Here is a 24551-nt window from a genome sequence, read left to right as displayed (position 1 = left end):
TATATAGGAGATCTATATATGTGTATATATATATATATATATGTATATATCTCCATCTATATAGGAAATGAGATAGGAAGATGTAATGAACTTAAGCATATATATATAGAACTTTGAGGGAGGGTGTAGCTAAAAATATGATGAGTTTAATTTTAGTCTACTGAGTTTTATGTATCTGCAAGTCATTTATGTCATCTAGTATAGAACTGGAAATATGAAACCAGCATACAGGAGAGGTCAGGGTTCAAAAATTTAAGAATCAATATAGGTTCATTCTCTAAGGCTGTGAGTTTGTTCTGTTTTGCAAATAAGTTCATTTGTATCATTTTTTTTAAGATTCTGCATATAAGTGATTATCACAGGATATTTGTCTTTGTCTGACTTACTTCACTTGGTATGATCATCTCCGGGTCCATCCATATAGCTGCAAATGGCATTATTTCATTCTGTTTAACGGCTGAGTAATATTCCATTGTATATATGTACCACATCTTCTTTATCCATTCATCTGTCCGTGGACATTTAGAGAATGAACCTCTGGTTACCAGGGCAGGGGGAGGGTAGGGGAGGGATAGATAGGGAGTTTAGGATTGACATGTACACACTGCTATATTTAAAATAGATAACCAACAATGACCTACTGTAAAAATAAATAAATTTTCAAAAAGTAAAGAGAAAAAAAAGAATCAATATAGGTAGGTCTGAGTAGAAATGACCAGTTAGAGAATAGCAGCTGGAAAAAAAAAAGCTCAGAATTGAGCTTTGGAGTATGTCTTTGTTTAGATAGCAATTGGATGAGTAGAATGTATAGAAATTTTTGAAGAAAGGATTCCAGGACAAGGTAATGCTTCAAAGGCAAGAAAAGATTTCAGAATCCTTCTGTTCATTGTAATTGTCACAGACTGCAAAGTTGAGTGCAGTGGGGACTAAGCGTGCAGAAAGAGCACATTAGATTTGGTTATCACAGGTCAGTGTTGATGTTGGCAGTTTACTATTTCAGGAGAGTGAAGACTGCATCTGTACTTCAGGGAGATATGGAGAATTGCATGTATGGTGGACACACAGCATAAGGCTGAAACCCCTTGTACAAAAGGTTTACTGAGGCTTATTGTGAATGGACAAAAGCCTGGGAGAGAGCAAAAGAACTGAATGAGGGTGATTATTATTATTATTTTTTAATATAGAGAAGAAATCTACAACATGAAAAGTACAAGTAAATGGCAAGAGGTAGATATTTAAGAAATATCAGAAATCAAAGATATTTAAAAGCACGGAGCATACTGATTTGGCTACAAAACAGCTTTTTTGCCTTTCAAAAGAGAAAGATCACCTCTTTCCAGAAGTCTGGGGGAACGGAAGAGTGTACATGGAATGAGATTTTGAGGTAGACAAAAAGGACAACTAAGCCATTTCAGATGGCCTCAATTTTCTCAGGTAAATATATGGAGCCTGGGGTTCCTTAAAAAGTGAGAAAAATTTCTATATAGCTGTGAGCAGTGTTTTAGGAGAGATGGGTAAAGGCCTGCTGTGTTTCAACTATGATTAGCTCATAGTCTAGATTTACCACTGTTATCTTTAAATAATGATTAAATCTTAACTTGATATTTAACAAATTCTTCCTAAATTTATTTGAACATTTTCAGTGATTATCATTTCATTATTTCGTTTTACTGTTTTTTCTAATATTTTCAGTTTGAGTGTGAATTTAAAAAAATGGATGCTACAGAATTTTTATTTTAGATATGTTAAACATAAGTTTTTCAGACAAAAATCATATTTGTATTAAAATGTTTCAAACAACCAATTTGCCAAGATTTTTTCCACTTTTTGAAAATTCTCTCCACAGATAGATGATAGAGGGATAGATTTAATTTTGAAACATTAAAAGCAAATGTCTAAATTAATGCATCATTACATTACCAATAATAACATTAAAAAATAAGGTGACTTTATATTGATATTCATGGGAGGTGAATTTTGTCAGCTGTCAACACCCAGAATAACCTGTTATGCAAAGCTGAGTTTATTACCTATTGCAGTCAGGGAGAACAACATTTTGATACTCTTTGTAGGTCCAGAAGGAGAGATTGGTGGGGTGGGTTGGGGGTTGTGTATAGGGCTGGAAATCTAGATGTGAATTGTTAAGACAGGTATTTCAGTGTGAGGGTATGATCGAAGATGGGTGCATTTCATGATGTAATGGACTAGGAGGGGTGCACACAGAGAGGCAAGCAACTTGAGGTGACCCTTAAGTTAACAGTTGTTTGATAATTTAGAAATCTGCTCAGTTTTAGGAGCTTATGGTTCAGATAAATTACTTTTCAGCAAGTTTATGAAAATAAAATTAAGTTTTGTACTGATTTACAGTCTTGTCTTCATGGGCAAGAAGTAAAAGTAAAATCTTAAGGATGTAGGTCCTGACAGTTGGGATGGATGCAGAGGCTTCAGTTCTCAATTTCAACAGCAAACTGGAATGTGAAGTCCATTACTACCTGCTTTGAGTGGACTAGGTATAAAATAAAACGTTGCCTTTACTGGAAAGAACTTAAACTAGGATATGGTACCGGTTTTCCTTTTGCTAGACAAATTATGGAAAAAGGAATTAGAAAGAAATGTCAGGAGTTTGGATGGTGGGCGGTAGACACTAAAAGTATCATTACATTCTTATAGCTCAGGATGGAGGGGCATGACGGTGATTCTATCTTGTCACATCTTTTCATTTTTTTAAAAAAAAAAACACCTGACTGAATATGTGTTTAGGATAATTGACTCTTAATGTTCAATGAGCTGAAAAGGAGGAAAGATTATTTAATCAAAGTACTGTATAGACATGCATAATACAGTGTTTTAAGAATGTTTCAAGTACACCTACCTTAATCTTCTTGTGTTAATGCACTTTACTCATTGATCTTATTCACTCATATTTCAATACCTAATATTAAACAAAATATGAGGTGACAGTTTTGAAATATATTTCTAGAAAGTAATTTATTAATACAATATTAGGAATTTCAAAACTGGGAGATTCCACTAGCGATTATAAATCAAACAGTAAAGTAGGATAAATATGACACACAGAAGACCAGATTTTAAAGACCAGAAGAAATTAAAGAGAATTAATAAAGACATATATTAGATGCTTTTAAAATAATTCATGCAGAAATCTGTATTAAATATTAACCTGGAGAGTTACAGCTGAATTAAAACAAAAAAAGGTTTCTCCCACTAATGCAACATTGAAAGTCTAATAGTAAAATTTGTAGGAGTACAGATCCAAAGGGATTTATAAATCTCAAATCTCTATAGATGTTTTTCAAGTCTAAATAATTATCCAATGAAATTTACTTTAAGACAATTAAATGTAAAGAGATGAAAGGGAAAAACCTACAACCAAGATTACTCTACTGAGCAAGGATCTTATTCAGATTCGACAGAAAAATTAAAACCTTTACAGACAGCCAAAAGCTAAGAGAATTCAGCACCAGTAAACCAGATTTACAACAAATGCTAAAAGAAATTCTCTAGGCAGGAAACACAAGAGAAGGAAAAGACCTACAATAACAAACCCAAAACAATTAAGAAAATGGTAATAGGAACATACATATCGATAATTACCTTAAATGTAAATGGATTAAATGCTCCAACCAAAAGACATAGACTGGCTGAATGGACACAAAAACAAGACCCATATATATGCTGTCGACAAGAGACCCACTTCAGACTTAGGAACACATACAGACTCAAAGTGAAGGGGTGGAAAAGGATATTCCATGCAAATGGAAATCAAAAGAAAACTGGAGGAGCAATTCTTGTATCAGACAAAATAGACTCTAAAATAAAGACTATTATAAGAGACAAAGAAGGACACTACAAAATGATCAAGGAATCAATCCAAAAAGAAGATATAACAATTGTATATATTTATGAACCCAAAGTAGGAGCACATCAATACATAAGGCAAATGCTAACAGCCATAAAAGGGGAAATTGACAGTAGCACAATCATTGTAGAGGACTTTAACACCCCACTTTCACCAATGGACAGATCATCCAACATGAAAATAAATAAGGAAACACAAGCTTTAAATGATAAATTAAACAAGGTGGACTGAATTAATATTTATAGGACATTCCATTCAAAAACAACAGATTACACTTTCTTCTCAAGTGCTCATGGAACATTCTCCAGGATAGATCATATCTTGGGTCACAAATCAAGACTTGGTAAATTTAAGAAAATTGAAATTGTTTCAAGTATCTTTTCAAACTACAACACTATGAGACTAGATATCAGTTACAGCAAAAATTTGTAAAAATTACAAACACATGAAGGGTAAACAATACACTACTAAATAACCAAGAGATCACTGAAGAAATCAAAAAGGAAATCAAAAAATACCTAGAAAGAAATGACAATGAAAACATGATGACCCAAAACCTATGGGATGCAGCAAAAGCAGTTCTAAGAGGGCAGTTTATAGCAATACAATCCTACCTCAAGAAAAAAAAATCTCAAACAACCTAACCTTACACCTAAAGCAATTAGAGAAAGAAGAAGAAAAGAACCCCAAAGTTAGCAGAAGGAAACAAATCATAAAGATCAGATGAGAAATAAATGAAAAAGAAATGAAGGAAACAATAGCAAAGATCAATAAAATGAAAAGCTTGTTCTTTGAGAAGGTAAACAAAATTGATGAACCATTAGACAGACTCATCAAGAAAAACAGTGAGAAGACTCAAATCAACAGACTTAGAAATGAAAAAGGAGAAGTAACAACTACAAGGGATTATGAGAGATTACTACAAACAACTCTGTGCCAATCAAATGGACAACCTGGAAGACATGGACAACTTCTTAGAAGAGCACAACCTACCAACACTGAACCAGGAAGAAATAGAAAATATGAAACAACCAATCACAAGCACTGAAATTGCAACTGTGATTAAAACTCTTCCAACAAACAAAAGCCCAGGACCAGATGGCTTCACAGGCAAATTCTATCAAACATTTAGAAAAGAGCTAACACCTGTCCTTCTCAAACTCTTCCAAAATATAGCAGAGGGAGGAACACCCCCAAACTCATTCTACGAGGCCACCATCACCCTGATACCAAAACAGACAAAGATGTCACAAAGAAAGAAAACTACAGACCAATATCACTGATGAACATAGATGCAAAAAAACTCAACAAAATACCTGCAAACAGAATCCAGCAGCTCATTAATAGTATCATGCACCATGATCAAGTGGGGTTTATCCCAGGAATGCAAGGATTCTTCAATATATGCAAATAAATCAATGTGATATACCATATTAACAAACTGAAGGAGAAAAATCATATGATCATCTCAATAGATGCAGAAAAAGCTTCTGACAAAATTCAACATCCATTTATAATAAAAACCCTCCAGAAAGTAGGCACAGAGGGAACTTAACATGATAAAGGCCATATATGACAAACCCACAGCCAACATTGTTCTCAGTGATGAAAAACTGAAACCATTTCCTTTAAGATCAGGAACAAGACAAGGTTGTCCACTCTCACCACTATTATTCAACATAGTTTTGGAAGTTTTAGCTACAGCAATCACAGAAGAAAAAGAAATAAAATGAATCCAAATTGGAGAAGAAGAATAAAACTGCCGTTATTTGCAGATGACATGATACCATACATAGAGAATCCTAAAGATGCTACCAGAATACTGCTAGAGCTAATGAATGAATTTGGGAAAGTAACAGAATACAAAATTAATGCACAGAAATCTCTTGCATTCCTATACATTAATGATGAAAAATCTGAAAGAGAAATTAAGGAAACACTCCCAAATGGAGTGTCCCATTGCAACAAAAAGAATAAAATACCTAGGAATAAACCTACCTAAGGAGACAAAAGACCTGTATACAGAAAATTATAAGACACTGATGAAAGAAATTAAAGATGATACAAAGAGATGGAGAGATATACCATGTTCTTGGATTGGAAGAATCAACCTTGTGAAAATGACTATACTACCCAAAGCAATCTACAGATTCAGTACAATCCCTATCAAAATACAAATGGCATTTTTCACAGAACTAGAACAAAAAAATTCACAATTTGTATGGAAACACAAAAGACCCTGAAGCACCAAAGCTTCAGGGAAAGAAAAATGGAGCTGGAGGTATCAGGCTCCCGGACTTCAGACTACACTACAAGGCAACAGTAATCAAGAGAGTATGGTACTGGCACAAAAACAGAAACATAGCTCAATGAAACAGGATAGAAAGCCCAGAGATAAACCCACACACATATGGTCACCTTATTTTTGATAAAGGAGGCAAGAATATACAATGGAGAAAGGACAACCTCTTCAATAAGTGGTGCTGGGAAAACTGGACAGCTACCTATAAAAGAATGAAATTAGAACACTCCCTAAAACCATACACAAAAATAAACTCAAAATGGATTAAAGACCTAAATGTAAGGCCAGACACTGTCAAACTCTTAGAGGAAAACATAGGCAGGACACTCTATAACAAATATCACAGCAAGATCCTTTTTGTCCCACATCCTAGAGAAATGGAAATAAAAACAAAAATAAACAAATGGGACCTAATGAAATAGAAAACCTTTTGCACAGCAAAGGAAACCATAAACAAGAGCAAAAGACAACCCTCAACATGGGAAAAAATATTTGCAAATAAAGCAACTGACAAAGGATTAATCTCCAAAATTTACAAGCAGCCCATGCAGCTCAATATAAAAAAAAACAAACAACCCCATCCAAAAATGGACAGGAGGCCTAAATAGACATTTCTCCAAAGAAGATATACAGCTTGCCAACAAACCCATGATAGGATGCTCAACATCACTAATCGTTAGAGAAATGCAAATTAAAACTGCAATGAGGTATCCCCTCACACCAGTCAGAATGGCCATCATCAAAAAAAATCTACAAACAATAAATGCTGGAGAGGGTGTGGAGAAAAGGGAACCCTTTTGCACTGTTGGTGGGAATGTAAACTGATACAGCCACTATGGAGAACAATATGGAGATTCCTTAAAAAACTAAAAGTAGAACTACCATATGACCCAGCAATCCCACTACTGGGCATATACCCTGAGAAAACCATAATTCAAAAAGAGTCATGTACCACAATGTTCATTGCAGCTCTGTTTACAATAGCCAGACCATGGAAGCAACCTAAGTGTCCATCGACAGATGAATGGATAAAGAAGATGTGGTACATATATACAATGGAATATTACTCAGCCATAAAAAGAAACGAAACTGAGTTATTTGCAGTGAGGTGGATGAACCTAGAGTCTGTCATACAGAGTGAAGTAAGTCAGAAAGAGAAAAACAAATACCATATGCTAACACATATATATGGAATAAAAAAAAAATGTTCATGAAGAACCTAGGGCCAGGACGGGAATAAAGATGCTGACCTACTAGAGAATGAACTTGAGGACACGGGGAGGGGGATGGGTAAGTTGAGACAAAGTGAGACAGTGACATGTACGTATATACACTATCAAATGTAAAACCTGTAGCTAGTGGGAATCATCCACATAGCACAGGGAGATCAGCTTGGTGCTTTGTGACCACCTAGAGAGGTGGGATAGGGAGGGTGGGAGGGAGGGACACACAAGAGGAAGAGATATGGGGATATATGTATAGGTATAGCTGACTCACTTTGTTATAAAGTAGAAACTAACACACCATTGTAAAGCAATTATACTCCAGTAAAGATGTTAAAAAAAAAAAAAGTATTTTACTGGAACTATTTTCTATGTTGAAAAATATTCAACAACAGGTGAGTGATAAAGGAATGATGTCATATTCATGAATAGAACGCTGTGCAACTGTTAAAAGAATGAGATAGACACATGTGTACTGACATGTAACATTCTTTAAGATTATTAAATTTAAAAAGAAGTGCATCATCAAAAAGCAGACATCAGTGGAACAGAATAGAGAGGCCAGAAATAAATCCACATATTTATGGTCAATTAATCTGTGACAAAGGAGGCAAGAATATACAATGGAGAAAAGACAATGTCTTCAATAAGTGGTGCTGGGAAAACAGGCCAGCTATATGTAAAATAGTGAATTTAGAACATTTTCCCACACTATATACAAAATTATATACAAATATAAACTCAAAGTGGATTAAAGACCTAAACATAAAACATGACACCACAAAACTCCTAGGAAAGTACATAGGCAGAACACTCTTTGACATAAATCACAGCAATATTTTTTGGATCTGTCTCCTAAAGCAAAGAAAACAAAAGCAAAAATAAACATATGGGAGCTAATTAAACCTAGAAGCTTTAGCACAGCATAGGAAATCATCGACAAAACAAAATGTGAACCTACTGAATGGGAGAAAACTTTTGTGAATGATATGACTGATAAGGGGTTAAAGAACTCATACAACTCAATATTAAAAAAACAAACAACCCAATTAAAAAATAGTCAGAAGACCTGAATAGACATTTTTCCAAAGAAGACATACAGATGGCCAACGGGCACATGAAAAGATGCTCAACATCATTAATCATCAGAGAAATGCAAATTAAAACCAAAGTGATATATCACCTCACACCTGTGAGAATGGCTATCATCAAAAAGTCAACAAATAACAAATGCTGGAGAGGATGTGGAGAAAAGGGAACACTTGTCCACTCTTAGTGGGAATGTAAATTGGTGCAGCCACTGTGGAAAACAGTATGGAAGTTTCTCAAAAAAACTGAAAATAAAGTTGCCATATGATTCAGCAATTCCACTCCTCGGTATATACCTGAATAAACGAAAAACACCAATTTGAAAAGATACATGTACCCCAATGTTCATAGGAACATTATTTACAATTGTCAAGATATGGAAGCAACTTAAGTGTCCATCAACAGATGAAGCGATAAAGAAGATGTGGTATATACATGGATATACAGTATGTGGATATACAAAGGAATACTACTTAGCCATGAAAAAAGAATGAAATTTTGCCATTTGCAGTAACGTGGATGGACATGGAGAGCATTATGCTAAGTGAAATAAGTCAGACAGAGAAAGAAAAATACTGTATGATGTCACTTATATGTGGGATCTAAAAACTACAACAAACTAGTGAATACAACAAAAAAGAAACAGACTCACAAATATAGAGTACAAACCAGGGATTACGAGTGAGAAGAGGGAAGGAAGGAGGGGCAAGATAAGGGTAGGGGATTAAGAGGTGCAAACTACTATCTATAAAATAAGCTACAAGAATATATTGTACAATACAGGGAATATAGCCAATATTTTATAGTAATTATGAAGGGAATATAACCTTTAAAATTGTGATCACTATGTTGTATACCTGAAGCTTATATAATATTGTAAACTAGCTATACCTCAATTTTAAAAAAACATTAAAAAAAGTGCATCATAAAAAAAAATGATGTGGCACACATATACAATGGAATAGTACTCAGCCATAAAAAGCAGTGAAATTGTGTTTTTTGGATTGAGATAGATGGACCTAGAGTCTGTCATACAGAGTGAAGTAAGTCAGAAAGAGAAAAACAAATACTGTATGCTAACACATATATATGGAATCTAAAAAAAAAGAAAAAAGATTCTGAAGAACCTAGGGGCAGGACAGGAATAAAGGTACAGACATAGAGAATGGACTTGAGGACACAGGGAGGGGGAAGGGTAAGCTGGGATGAAGTGAGAGAGTGGCATGGACATATATACACTACCAAATGTAAAATAGATAGCTAGTGGGAAGCAGCTGCATAACACAGGGAGATCAGCTTGGTTCTTTGTGACCACCTAGAGGGGTGGGATAGGGAGGGGGGGAAGGAGACGCAAGAGGGAGGAGATATGGGGACATATGTATAACTGATTCACGTTGCTATAAAGCAGAAACTAACACAAATGTAAAGCAATTATACTCCAATAAAGATGTTAAAAAAATTAAATGTAGTCTTTATCTTCTCAAACAAACTCCACTTCCTTCTATTTTGATTCTAAGGGAAATAAAAATTAATTTTCCTTCATCTATCCCAATATAATCCATCATCAGCTGCGGGTTTCCTTACTATGAGAGACAGTAAGGCCATGTGTTACTTTATCTCTTCTGTTGAAGAAGAATCACTATTCATGCTCTCTGGGCTCCTATTTCTCCCTAAGCCCTTAGATTCTCATCCCTATTTAGAATTCTGCAGTGTGCTGGTCCCCTGGGAAAAGAACCAGTCACTGATTGGCTTTTTGCTCTATTTATTACCATGGTACAGTAGAAGGGGAAAAACCCTCTTTCTCTTAATTTATTGTAAAAATATTTTAAGGATGTTTGTTAAGACACGTTATTTATGCTAATCTGTGATGGCAGTGTCTATCCATACCAAGAGGTGGTCCAGAACTGAGAAAATGAAGGAACATAACAGAGGCGTCAGTTGAGGTTGGACTATAGATTAAAGCAAGCGTTGATTTTGAGCGGGAAGACAGGAGACCAGAGTCAGCTGGCAAGGCTGAATTGAGTAACACAGGTGACCAGTATTGCTCTTGAGACTGTGATCATATATTTGGGATAGAAAGGAAAGGGAAGAGAGGTAAAGAATAGAAAGCAAAATAAATATTTATTATGTACGTAACCCTGTTACTTGTCTTACATCACTAGAAAGGTCAGCAGGTAAAGTTAGTGATAAAAAGAACCCAATTTATCTATAGGTGATGAAAGAAATTCAGTAGGTGATCCAAGGCCTTATTTTTAAGTTCACATAGGACCATCTTTCAGTACACTTAAATACAACTCAGATAGTAACTTGAAATCTTTGTCTCTTTTTCTGCTTTCTTAAAACACTATTTGTCTTTCCTTGTGGCCCATGTCTTTACAACATGTCACTCTCTCCATGTGACTAAGGTCAAGAAGAGCCATTGGCCTTCTGTGCCATCCCTGACTCTAGTAGGAGAGTCATATTGGACTCTCATTCTTCTGAATGGAACACGGAAGAAAGACAAACTTCATTTTTGCTAGTATTGATTGCTTCTCATCATAACTTCTGAGTGTCACTATTTATAATATTGAAATAACTAGAGAACGAGTCAGAAAACCTTGCTCTGCCAAAACTGTCAGACATTTCCACATAGTTTTCACAACCCACCGTGCAGTATTTGTTTACCACCATTATGCAGATGAAGCCAGGTTCTGAGAATTGTAAATTATATAACTTCATTTACTGTGAATAGTAGGTCCAACCCCTCTCAATATTTCTTCCAAGAATGGGCAGGCGGGTAGGGGGGTGCAATACCATGGAGAAGTTTAGAATTGGGTAAAACTGAAAAGGACATTATCAAAAAAAAAAAAAAGAAAGAAAGAACACTCAAGACTGCTTTTATTTGGGTATCTTCCCTTTTATCTAATCACATAAATGTATGTATAATATATCTATTATTTATATAGCTTTTATGTAGATACAGATATCTTTCTTTTCTTAACTCCTGAATATCCTTTCTGGCAGCTTGTCTCAGGTTGGTATTTGCAGTCTATGGTATTCTTAATATGAGTTAATTTCCTGATAAATGTGGCTGAATTTAACTCAAACATATTTAAAATCAACAGCTGTCCAGACGAAATGCAATTATTTACCCTGAAAACATCATTCTCTTTAAAGTTGAAAAAGTGGATACAATGGACACATACAGTCTCAGAGATTTTGACCAGTGGTCACACAATCCAGACAAAATACCAGAGGCACAGTTCCAAACCCAAGGGAGAAAGAGGTTGAGTGGCAATTGAGCGGTGGTAGGACTGGGTTTGTGAAAAAGTCTGCATGAACGTGCTTCATATGATAGTCTCAGAATTGTGTCCAGTTATGTTTAACTGGCAGCCTCGTTGAAAGTTTAGCTAGATCACTAATCAGTAACAGCTTCGGAAATGGGAGGCATTTCTCTGTCCCTTCTTTCTCATCTTAGAATGAGCATCAGTTGCCCATGTTTTAATTACTTTTCATTTTTTCAACCAAGAATCTGAGTGACCCTGTCACTAACACTGTTTTCATTGCACAGTAGACCATGTGCTGGGTGGGCTTCCTGAAGAGGATTAATGAGAGCTAAGTACAGAAATCTGCTCAGGTTATTAAAGGCTAACAGTGATTGTTCTAATGTGTCTGTTTATTATGCACATTATCTCCTCTACACTCATATTAACCTAGTCAATGTGTTTGTCAATTGTTAATATCTTTTTGTTGCAGATACAGATGTGGTGTATAAAAGCGAGAATGGACATGTCATTAAACTGAATATAGAAACAAATACTACCACATTATTATTGGAAAACACAACTTTTGTAAGTAATGAATAATTAATTACTTTAATCATTTCAGTATTGTTTAGAATGCTCTCTTGGTATACATAATGGTCGTTTTTTTCAGCTTCAGCACTTGCAAAGCTTTTCAAGTGAAAAGTTAAGGCTGGGATATTATTAGAATCAGTAGATCTATTGATAGAAAATTCCCATGTGACCATCTGCTCTGTTTTCTCCCCAATTATCCTTTTTAGTAAATGAATAAGTGTTTCTAAGAATAATATTTTTTTAGAATGAATATTTATTCCAATATTTTCTATGTAAGTTTAGCCATACAAATGCCAAAATTAGAAAAAAAAAGGTTAATATAACCCAAGTCATAACTTTTTCTCCACCTTTACTTTTCATTCTTCCTGACTTGTTTCTAATTGTGGTTTTCGAAATCAAGTAGAAGGCAGGCTTTCTAAAACTGGCCTTTAGTTGGAGTTGATATGCTTTACTTTTATAATTAAGCATTCTATCAGTATCATTTCTCTTCTCCAGAATCATTGTTTGGCCTAACAATGATCCAAATAACTGAATGTATTTATTTTGCTCTCATAAATGTATATGAACTTTGGGGTAAATTCAGTCCTCTTAAGGTTAGATTTAGCTATGATTACCTATTGAGTAAGTGATAATGAATCAACTGTTTCAAATGTTCAAAATCTAGGATCAAACACCACTGAAAAATAGTTTAAAGTTATTTGCTCATTGTTTTATACAATCAAAGGTTCAATGTATTGCCTCTTAGATGAGTTCCTATGTTATAACACATGAACTAAGGCCTCAGAAGACCTCCTATACAAATTAAAGGAATAAGCAAACCATCAGACACTTTTTGTACTTATTGCTACTTGTACATCTGGAATAAACATTTGGACTTCGTGTTTGTAGTAGGGTGGCCACGTGGAAGAGATGAAGTGAAAACTTCTGTTGTTAGTGTTTTTATTTTTTAAGAGAAAAGTGGTTGTTGAAATCATGCAGTGATTATATATGTATATATTTGTTAGACTAAATTAAACAAACCAGCTGAGGTACTTTAGCAGTTAGGTTATTAACTAACTAATAATGGCATTTCTATTTTTAAATGAATCAGTTAATTCACAGATATTAGAAGAGCAGATACTCTGAATGCAATGATTTATAGTACTTGTGGAATGCCAAGGCAATGTAAGCCATATTGCTCACTTTCTTAGAATATTGATTTCCTTGGGGTAGGTAATGCTTACCTTCCTGAAAAAGTTTAACAAACAGCATAGAGCAGTATCTATTATTTCTTAACTGGTTGGTCCTCGGGGATACTAGAGAAGAGGCTAAGGAATCATCGAGAGATGCTGAAATCAATGGGAAAGAAGCCTCCATATGAGATAGGACAGGAGGTAGAAAGCAGGAATCAGTAATTATGACAGCTAATGATTGGCTGATTAAAGTCAATGCGAATTAATTTCAATAAAACTAGTTTGGAGAGCAAAATTAAATGAATTTTTGTATTTGTTTCCTTTATTATAAAGTAACATTTTTGATGGGGGTTATAGACCTTTAGTGGTCAAGTATTTAAGTTAAGAATAACCACGTAGTACGAGAATATCTGGTTATGTGACTGTTCCACACTGATCATCCCCTTACACAGGTTAATGAGGTCTTCTATTGATCACTAATTATCTTTTTTTTTTTTTTTCAGCATTTATTCCTTGCTTTCTTAGTCTCTGTGGTACATCAGAAAAGGAACAGAACAAACCTTGTCGGTTATTATTTCATTCTGTCGTTGGTACTTCGCACTTTACACCAACCCCATCTCATTGTAGTTTTCTCCATGTGTTAATTAATGCCATTTTATATTTATGCTTGTATGTTTAATCTTCTAAAAATCCTTCTGAGGTCTATTTCTGCTCTTTTCTATGTTGGCCATGACTCTTAATTACCACCGAGTCATATTTAACAAATATTCTAATTTACTGATCTTTTAAGATTCATAGGCTCCCTGAAGACATTCATCTCACAACACAGATAATAAAGCAGTTTATAAGTCCTAGAGGCATCAGAATTCAGTGGAGGAGGCTGAGGATAAAGATTGGAAGGCGCCTTATGTTTCCAACTAGTTAACTCAGAACCGCAAACAAAAAATACAAATTAACACGAATCCAGATGAATTCAAAGGAACTTATTTAATCATTTTCTCCTTCTAACTCCAAGATAGCATTATTAAACACACTTGTGTTTTAAAGATCATGCTAAGCTAAAGTCTGCATATGCTTTCTCTCTCAGGCCATACTCTTGGGAAAAAAATCCCTTATCAAAGCATAAAATTTTTATTTATCGCGCAGTTTTTTTTCATTGAGCAATTAGCAATACTTTAATGACAATTATAATTAATTGGATTAGATCACTATAAGAAGCTTTGTAGTAAAGTGTACCAAGGCAATTGAGAAAAAAAATTATTACTTAAAATGTGACAACAGAATAGCCTATTGTATAATAAGACATATTTTGCAAAAAAATGTGACTGCCAGTTTATTTTAAAACTTAATATAACATCACATTGTTATTTCTCTGCATACATACATTTTAAATATGAATGGTGGGCCCTTTTAGCTATGTAATCATGGTTAGCAGACACTATGAGTAATGATAATATTGGCTGTGACAGTCAAAAATAAAACAAAAGTAAATAATTTTCCTGAAATAATTGGCTTATGTCTTAAGGCATTCTTTTGGAGTGAAGATAGGTGGACTTCTAATGAAGGAGAAAATTAAAGTGTATATAACTTTTTGAAGAGGAGTTACATGAAAGGAGTGATTTAGCCCCAAAAGTGCTCTTAATCATTTTTAAGTGTTTGAAAAAGTTATCTCATAAAGCCACAACTATTTCAAACAAAAGCTCATTCACAGTGTCATAATGAGGAAAATGTTTCATAAGTATTAGCTGTATTCTGTCTACTGGAAATAATTTGAATATCTCCAGTGGTCTTGGCAAAAAACACCAGCATTCATAAATAGTTCTATCAAATTTCTGAGATTAGAAAGGAATTGGAAACATGATTCTGAGCTACATGCTTAAACATTACTAAGATTAAAAAAAAAAAAAAAGCTTGTATACTAATATGGAAAGGGAAACTAAATATCTGTAAGCTTTTAAAACTATGCTATAAAAATAGCCTAAAGCATAGAAAGGAAATTCACGGTAACATTCAAGGGAAATGTTACCTATACATGTTTTGGTCCAACTATTTATTTATAGGTCATTACAAAATAGTAGGTTTGACTAGAACCAAGGAATATTTATGGACTTATCATGGATAGAGATAGCATCAGTTGATTTGCATACCACTGCAGTATTTCTTTTTTTAACATCTTTATTGGAGTATAGTTGCTTAACAATGTTGTGTTAGTTTCTGCTGTATAACAAAGTGAATCAGCTATACGTATACATACATCTCCATATCTCCTCCCTCTTGCATCTCCCTCCCACCCTCCCTATCCCACCCCTCTAGGTAGTCACAAACAACGAAGCTGATCTCCCTGTGCTATGCGGCTGCTTCCCACTAGCTATCTGTTTTACATTTGGGAGTGTATATATGTCAATGCCACTCTCTAACTTCGTCCCAGCTTATTACCCTTCCCCCTCCACGTGTCCTCAAGTCCATTCTCTACATTTGCATCTTTATTCCTGTCTTGCCCCTAGGTTCTTCAGAACCTTTTTTTTTTTTACATTCCATATATATATATGTTACCATATGGTATTTGTTTTTCTTTTTCTGACTGACTTCACTCTGTATGACAGACTCTAGGTCCATCCACCTCACTACAAATAACTCAATTTCGTTTCGTTTTATGGCTGAGTAATATTCCATTGTATATATGGACCACATCATCTTTATCCATTCATCTGTCGATGCACACTTAGGTTGCTTCCATGACCTGGCTATTGTAAATAGTGCTGCAATGAACATTGTGCTCCATTACTCCTTATGAATTATGGTTTTCTCAGGGTATATGCCCACTAGTAGGATTGCTGGGTCATATGGTAGTTCTATTTTTAGTTTTTAAAGGAACCTCCATACTGTTCTCCATTGTGGCTGTATCAATTTACATTCCCACCAACAGTGCAAGAGGGTTCCCTTTTCTCCACACCCTCTCCCGCATTTATTGTTTGTAGAATTTTTGATGATGGCCATTCTGACTGGTGTCAGGTAATACCTAATTGTAGTTTTTATTTGCATTCCTGTAATGATTAGTGATTTTGAGCATCCTTTCATGTGTTTGTTGGCAATCTGTATATCTTCATTGGAGAAATGAATATTTAGGTCTTCTGCCCATTTTTGGATTAGGTTGTTTGTTATTTTTATATTGAGCTCATGAGCTGCTGTAATATTTTGGAGATTAATCCTTTGTCAGTTACATTTTTTGCAAATATTTTCTCCCATTTTGAGGGTTGTCTTTTCATCTTGTTTATGGTTTCTTTTGCTTTGCAAAACTTTTATGTCTCATTAGGTCCCATTTGTTTATATTTCCATTTCTCTAGGAGGAGGGTTCAAAAAGGTTCTTGCTGTGATTTATGTCATAGAGTGTTCTGCCTATGTTTTCCTCTAGGAGTTTTATACTCTCTGGCCTTACATCTAGGTCTTTAATCCATTTGGAGTTTATTTTTGTGTATCGTTTTAGGGACTGTTCTAATTTCATTCTTTTACATGTAGCTGTCCAGTTTTCCCAGCACCACTTATTGAAGAGACTGTCTTTTCTCCATTGTATATTCTGATCTCCTTTATCAAAGATAAGGTGGCCATATGTGCATGGGTTTATCTCTAGGCTTTCTATCCTGTTCCATTTGTCTATGTTTCTGTTTTTGTGCCAGTGCCTTACTGTATTGATTTCTGTAGCTTTGTAGTATAGTCTGAAGTCCAGGAGCATGATTCCTCCAGCCCCGTTTTTCTTTCTCAAGATTGCTTTGGCTATTTGGGGTCCTTTGTGTTTCCATACAAATTGTGAGTTTTTTTTTTCTAATTCTGTGAAAAATGCCATTGGTGGTTGATCGGGATTGCAATGAATCTTTAGATTGCTTTGGGTAGTATGGTCATTTTCACAACGATGATTCTTCCAATCTAAGAACATGGTATATCTCTCCATCTGTTTGTATCATCTTTAATTTCTTCCATCAGTGTTTTATAGTTTTCTGCATACAGGTCTTTTGTCTCCTTAGGTAGGTTTATTCCTAGGTATTTTATTCTTTTTGTTGCAATGGTAAATGGGAGTGTTTCCTTAATTTCTCTTTCAGTTTTCATCATTAGTGTACAGGAATGCAAGAGATTTCTGTGCATTAATTTTGTATCCTGTCACTTTCCCAAATTAATTGATTAGCTGTAGTAGTTTCCTGGTAGCATCTTTAGGGTTCTCCATGTATAGTATCATGTCATATGCAAACTGACCGTTTTACTTCTTCTCCGATTTGGATTCCATTTATTTCTTTTTCTTCTCTGATTGCTGTGGCTAAAACTTCCAAAACTTTGTTGAATAATAGCAGTGAGACCGGGCAGCCTTGTCTTTTTCCTGATGTTAGTGGAAATGGTTTCAGTTTTTCACCACTGAGAACAATGTTGTCTGTGGGTTTGTCATATATGGCCTTTATTATGTTGAGGTAAGTTCCCTCTATGCTTACTTTCTGGAAGGTTTTTATCTTAGATGGATGTTGAATATTGTCAAAAGCTTTTTCTGCATCTATTGAGGTTATCATATGGTTTTTCTCCTTCAGTTTGTTAATATGGTTTATCACATTGATTGATTTGCATATATTGAAGAATCCTTGCATTCCTGGGATAAACCCCACTTGATCATGGTGTATGATCCTTTTAATGTGCTGTTGGATTCTGTTTGCAGGTATTTTGTTGAGGATTTTTGCATCTATGTTCATCAGTGATATTGGCCTGTAGTTTTCTTTCCTTGTGACATCTTTGTCTGGTTTTGCTACCAGGGTGATGGTGGCCTCATAGAATGAGTTTGGGCATGTTCCTCCCTCTGCTTTATTTTGGAAGAGTTTGAGAAGGATAGGCATTAGCTCTTCTCTAAATGTTTGATACAATTGACCTGTGAAGCCATCTGGACCTGGGCTTTTGTTTCTTGGAAGATTTTTAATCACACTTTCAATTTCAGTGCTTGTGATTGGTTGTTTCATATTTTCTGTTTCTTCCTTGTTCAGTGTTGGGAAGGTTGTGCTCTTCTACGAATTTGTCCATTCCTTCCAGGTTGTCCATTTGATTGTCATATAGTTGCTTGTAGTAATCTCTCATGATCCCTTTGTATTTCTGCAGTGTCCGGTGTTACTTCTCCTTTTTCATTTCTAATTCTGCTGAGTTTAGTCTTCTCCCTTTTTATCTTGATGAGGTTTTTTTTTTTTAATCTTGATAATGGTTTATCAATTTTGTTTATCTTCTCAAAGAACCAGATTTTAGTTTTATTGTTCTTTACTATCGTTTCCTTCATTTCTTTTTCATTTATTTCTGATCTGATCTTTATGATTTCTTTCCTTCTGCTAACTTTGTGGGGTTTTTTTTGTTGTTCTTTCTCTAATTGCTTTAGGTGTAAGGTTAGGTTGTTTATTTGAGATTGTTCTTGTTTCTTGAAATAGGATGTATTGCTATAAACTTCCCTCTTAGAACTACTTTCGCTGCATCCCATAGGTTTTGGGTTGTCGTGTTTTCATTGTCATTTCTTTCTAGGTATTTTTTGATTTCCTCTTTGATTTATTCATTGATCTCTTGGTTATTTAGTAGTGTATTGTTTAGCCTCCATGTGTTTGTATTTTTTACAGTATTTTTCCTGTAATTAATATCTAGTCTCATAGTGTTGTGGTTGGAAAAGATACTTGATACGATTTCAATTTTCTTAAATTTACCAAGGCTTGATTTGTGACCCACAATATAGTCTATCCTGGAGAATGTTCCTTGAGCTCTTAAGAAGAAAGTGTATTCTGTAGTTTTTGGATGGAATGTACTATAAATATCAATTGAGTCCATCTTGTTTAATGTGTCATTTAAAGCTTGTATTTCCTTATTTATTTTCATTTTGGATGATCTGTCCATTGGTGAAAGTGGAGTGTTAAAGTCCCCTACTCTGATTGTGTTACTGTCAACTTCCCCTTTTATGGCTGTTAGCATTTGCCTTATGTATTGAGGTGCTCCTATGTTGGGTGCATAAATATTTACAATTGTTATATCTTCTTCTTGGATTGATGCCTTGATCATTATGTAGTGTCCTTCTTTGTCTCTTGTAAGCCTTTATTTTAAAATATATTTTTTCTGATATGAGAATTGCTATTCTAGCTTTCTTTTGATTTCCATTTGCATGGAATATCTTTTTCCATCTCCTCACTTTCAGTCTGTATGTGTTCCTAGGTCTGAAGTGGGTCTCTTGTAGACAGCATATGTATAGGTTTTGTTATTTTATCCATTCAACCAGTCTGTCTTTTGGTTGGAGCATTTAATACACTTACATTTAAGGTAATTATCGATATGTATGTCCCTATTACCATTTTTTAAATTGTTTTGGGTTTGTTATTGTAGGTCTTTTCCTTCTCTTGTGTTTCCTGCCTAGAGAAGTTCCTTTAGCATTCGTTGTAAATTTGTGGTGCTGAATTCTCTTAGCTTTTGGTTGTCTGTAAAGGTTTTAATTTCTCTGTCAAATCTGAATAAAATCCTTGCTGGGTAGAGTAATCTTCGTTGTAGGTTTTTCCCTTTCATCACTTTAAACATGTCCTGCCACTCCCTCTGGCTTGCAGGGTTTCTGCTGCTAGATCAGCTGTTAACCTTATGGGGATTCTCCTGTATGTTATTTGTTGCTTTTCCCTTGCTGCTTTTAATATTTTTTCTTAGTATTTAATTTTTGATAGTTTGATTAATATGTGTCTTGGCGTGTTTTTCCTTGGTTTTATCCTGTATGGGACTCTCTGTGCTTCCTGGAATTGATTGACCTATCCTTTCCCATATGAGGGAAGTTTTCAACTATAATCTCTTCAGATATTTTCTCAGTCCCTTTCTTTTTCTCTTCTTCTTCTGGGACCCCTATATTTTGAATGTTGGTGCGTTTAATATTGTTCCAGAGGTCTCTGAGACTGTCCTCAATTCTTTTCATTCTTTTTTCTTTATTGTGATCTGTGGTAATTATTTCCACTGTTCTATCTTCTAGGTCACTTATCTGTTCTTCTGCCTCAGTTATTCTGCTATTGATCCCCTTTAGAGAATTTTAAATTTCATTTATTTTGTTGTTTATCATTATTTGTTTGCTCTAGTTCTTCTAGGTCCTTGTTAAACATTTCTTGTACTTTCTCCATTCCATTTCCAAGATTTTGAATCATCTTTACCATCATTACTCTGAATTCTTTTTCAGGTAGACTGCCTAGTTCCTCTTCATTTATTTGGTCTGGTGTGTTTTTACTTTGCTCCTTCATTTGCTGTGTATTTCTCTGTCTTCTCATTTTGCTGAACTTACTGTTTTTGTGGTCTCCTTTTTGCAGACTGCAGGTTCGTAGTTCCCGTTGTTTTTGGTGTCTGCCCCCAGTGGGTAAGGTTGGCTCAGAGGGTTGTGTAGGCTTCCTGATAGAGGGGAGTGGTGCCTGTGTTCTGGTGAATGAGGCTGGATCTTGTCTTTCTGGTGGGCAGGTCCACGTCTGGTGTTGTGTTTTGGGGTGTCTGTGAACTTATTATGATTTTAGACAGCCTGTCTGCTAATGGGTGGGGTTGTGTTCCAGTCTTGCTAGTTGTTTGGCATGGGGTGTCCAGCACTGGAGCTTGCTGGTCGTTGAGTGGAGCTGGGTCTTAGCGTTGAGTAGGAGATCTCTGGGAGGGCTCTCGCTGATTGATATTACGTAGGGCCAGGAGTTCTGTGGTGGTCCAATGTCCAGAACTCGGCTCTCCCACCTCAGAGTCTCAGCCCTGACTCCTGGCCAAGACCCTGTCAGCCACATGGCTAAATAGAGCTGATAGTTAGGGACTTCCCTGGTGGTCCAGTGGTTAAAACTCCATGCTTCAACTGCAGGGGGCACAGGTTCAATCTCTGCTTGGGGTGTTAAGATCCTTGGGTGTGTTGTGGGTTTTACTGTCTTTTTTAGGAAGAATGCACAGATAGGTAGAAAACTTGGGGCCAGTCCTGGTGGGCTGCCATTGCAGTATTTTTATTTGTTTAAATTTCACTTATTCTGCCACTGAATATTTGGGGTGGGGGATCGATAAAAATCTTTTTACCACCAAAATATCAAGGAGCTTATTTTCTCATTTATGTTTGAGGAAAGAGCTACGTGTTGGAAAAAAAAATAGAATGGCACAAGCAATCATTTGTTGGATAAAGACAACCAAAATTTCACCTCTTAAAATTTGAAATAAAGAAAGGATATCAGGGTTTTCTGACCACCCAGGTGTTTCACATGCTGGCTCTCATGGAGGCTTTATATGTTAAAAATCTGGCCTCAGACAAGGCATACAATGATGGCAGAGTAGGAAGACCCTGAACTCACCTCCTCTCACGGGCATACCAAAATTACAACTATTTACAGAACAACTATTGATAAGAAAGATCGGAATCTACCAGAAAAGATCTTCCACAACTAAAGATATAAAGAACGAATCACAAGACAGCTGGGGGTGTGGGAAGAGTTATGGTATATTCAAGACCCATACCTCTGGGAGAGTGATCCACAAATGGGAAAATAGTTACAACGTAGAGGTTCTCCCCAAGGAGCAAGGGATCTGAGTCCCGTATTGGGCTCCCCAGCCAGGGGCACCAGAGCAAGAATTGGAGCCCCAAAAATGTATGGCTTTGAAGGACAGAGGGGCTTACTTTTAGGTGATCCAGAGGACTGTGGGAAATAGAGACTCCACTCTTAAAGAGTGTACACACAATCTCACACACTGTGGGACCCAGGGAAGAAACAGTAGTTTGAAAGAACTCTGGGTCAGACCTACCTGCTGATCTTGGAGAAGCTCCTGGAGAGGCAGGAGGTAACTGGAGCTCACCCTGAGGATATAAATACTGGCAGCAGCCATTTTGGGGACCTCCTTCTCTCATGTGGAAACTGATGCTGTCAAGGAATATTTTGGAATCCTCCCTCCTGCTTATTAAAGTCAGGACCCAGCCCTGCCACCCCCACCTTCCAGCCTGTAGGCACCAGTACTGGAATCCCTCAGGCCAAGCAACCAGCTGGGTAGGGACACAGCCCCACATACCAGCAGACAGGCTGCCTTAAGATTCCCTGAGCCCATACCTTCCCCTGGACATGGCCGTGTCCACCAGAGGGTCCAGGACCGAGACCCACACACCAGTACACAAGCACTAGACCCAGGACCTCCAGGGCCCTGCAGCCAGAGACCCTGGGAACCACCTCTGCCCACCAGTGGGCAGGAATGATCCCCAGAACCCCCTGGGTCCTGGCCACACCCACCAGCCAGCCAGCTCTAGACTTGGGACCAGCCTCATCCACCAGCAGTCCAACACCAGCTCTGTGACTCCTGGACCTAGGACCCAGCTCTGCCTGCCAGCAGGATGGCACTAGCCCCAGGACCTAACTTTACCCACTGGTGGGTGAGCACCTTGTACTCCTCTGCCTCGTTATATATCCCCACTCTCCAGTGAGCCAGCACCAACTTTGTTATACCGTAGAACCTGCAGCCAGCCATGTAAGGAACCGGCCTAACCCACCAGCAGGCCAACACTAAATCCAAGAACGTAGCCCCAAAACCATCCACCCCAGAACCTAGTTCTGCCCCAGAGTGCACCAGCACTAGGGCTGGGGCCCCCAAGGGTTCCACAGCCAGCTGCCTTGTAACCTGGCCCCACCAACCAGTGGCTGGCAATCTCCACACAAGGCAGGGCCTGACAACCAACCAAACCAGGAGCCAGCCACCGCACTTACCAGACTGTCCACAGTAGTTAGCCCACCACAGCAGAAGAGCCCACGCAGCCCACATAGGGGCATCCCTAGAGCATATAGCTCTGGTGACCAGAGGGGTATGTGGTGCTGAGATGCACAGGATGTCTCCTACAAAAGACAACTTCTCCAAGGTTGAGAAACCTAACCAACATACAAGAAATAGGAACAGCAAATTAAGCACAATAAGGTAACAGAGGAACATGTTCCAAACAAAGGAACAAGATAAAACCCCATAAGAACTAAATGAAATGGATAGAGATAGGTGATCTAACAGATAGAGTTCAAGGTAATAACAATAAAGATAATCAATGAACTTGAGAGAAGAATTGATGAGCAGAGAGAGAAGTTATAAGTTTTTAACAAAGAGTTAGAAAATATAAAGAAGAACCAAATAGAGATGAAGAATGCAGTACTGAAACAAAACAAAAGAAACAAACAAACAAAAACACTAGAAGGAATAAACAGTATCTTAAATGATGCAGAGGAATGGATCAGCGAGTTGGAAGACAGAGTAGTGGAAATCACGAATGATGAACAGAAAAAAGAAAAAACGAATAAAAAGAAGTAAGGACAGCTTAAGAGGCCTCTGAGACAATATCAAGCATAGTAACATTGATATTATAGGGGTTCTAGAAGGAGAAGAGATAGAGAAAGGGTCAAAGAACGTATTTGAGGACATAATAGCTTAAAACTTCCCTAACCTGGGAAGGGAAGCAGACATTCAGGTCCAGGAAGCACAGAGAGTCTCAAACAGGATCAACCCAAAGAGAACCACACCAAGGCACACTGAAATTAAAATGGCAGAAGTTAAAAATAAAGGGAGGAATATTAAAAGCAGCAAGGGAAAAGAGCGAGTTACCTACCAGGCAACTCCCATTAGGCTATTAGCTAACTTTTCAGCAGAAACTCTTCAGGACAGAAGGGTGGCACAGTATATTTAAAGTAATGAAAGTGAAAAACCTAAAACCAAGGAAACTACCCAGCAACACTTTCACTTGAATTTGAAGGAGAGATCAAAAGTTTTACAGACAAGCAAAAGTTAAGAGTTCAGCACCACCAAACCAGCTTTACAAGAGGTGTTAATGAGACTACTCTAAGTGAAAAAGAAAAGGTCACAACCAGAAACGTGAATATTATGAAAGGAAAAAACTCATTGGTAAAGGCAAATATACAGTCAATATATTTTGAATATTAACCCCTTATTAGTCATATAATTTGCAAATATTTTCTCCCATTCAGTAGGTTGCCTTTTCATTTTGTCAGTGGTTTCATTTGCTGAGCAAAAGCTTTTAAGTTTAATTAGGTCCCTTTTGTT

At 36.5% G+C, this 24551-nt stretch overlaps 1 protein-coding gene across 3 annotated transcripts in view; it reads left to right on the top strand.

Moving 5' to 3' along the window:
- DPP10 (dipeptidyl peptidase like 10) overlaps positions 1 to 24551 on the top strand; it is a 1290245-nt gene that overhangs the window by 941136 nt on the left and 324558 nt on the right. For all 3 annotated transcript variants that reach the window (XM_012535464.2, XM_004276493.4, XM_049712621.1), the window contains exon 4: positions 12230 to 12324. In XM_012535464.2, coding sequence (XP_012390918.2) covers positions 12230 to 12324 — 95 coding nt within the window. The remainder of the gene's footprint in view (positions 1 to 12229; positions 12325 to 24551) is intronic.

This window comes from Orcinus orca, chromosome 7 (assembly GCF_937001465.1).
Source record: "Orcinus orca chromosome 7, mOrcOrc1.1, whole genome shotgun sequence".
Lineage (NCBI taxonomy): Eukaryota > Metazoa > Chordata > Mammalia > Artiodactyla > Delphinidae > Orcinus > Orcinus orca.
This window is presented reverse-complemented; position numbering and strand designations above follow the sequence as displayed.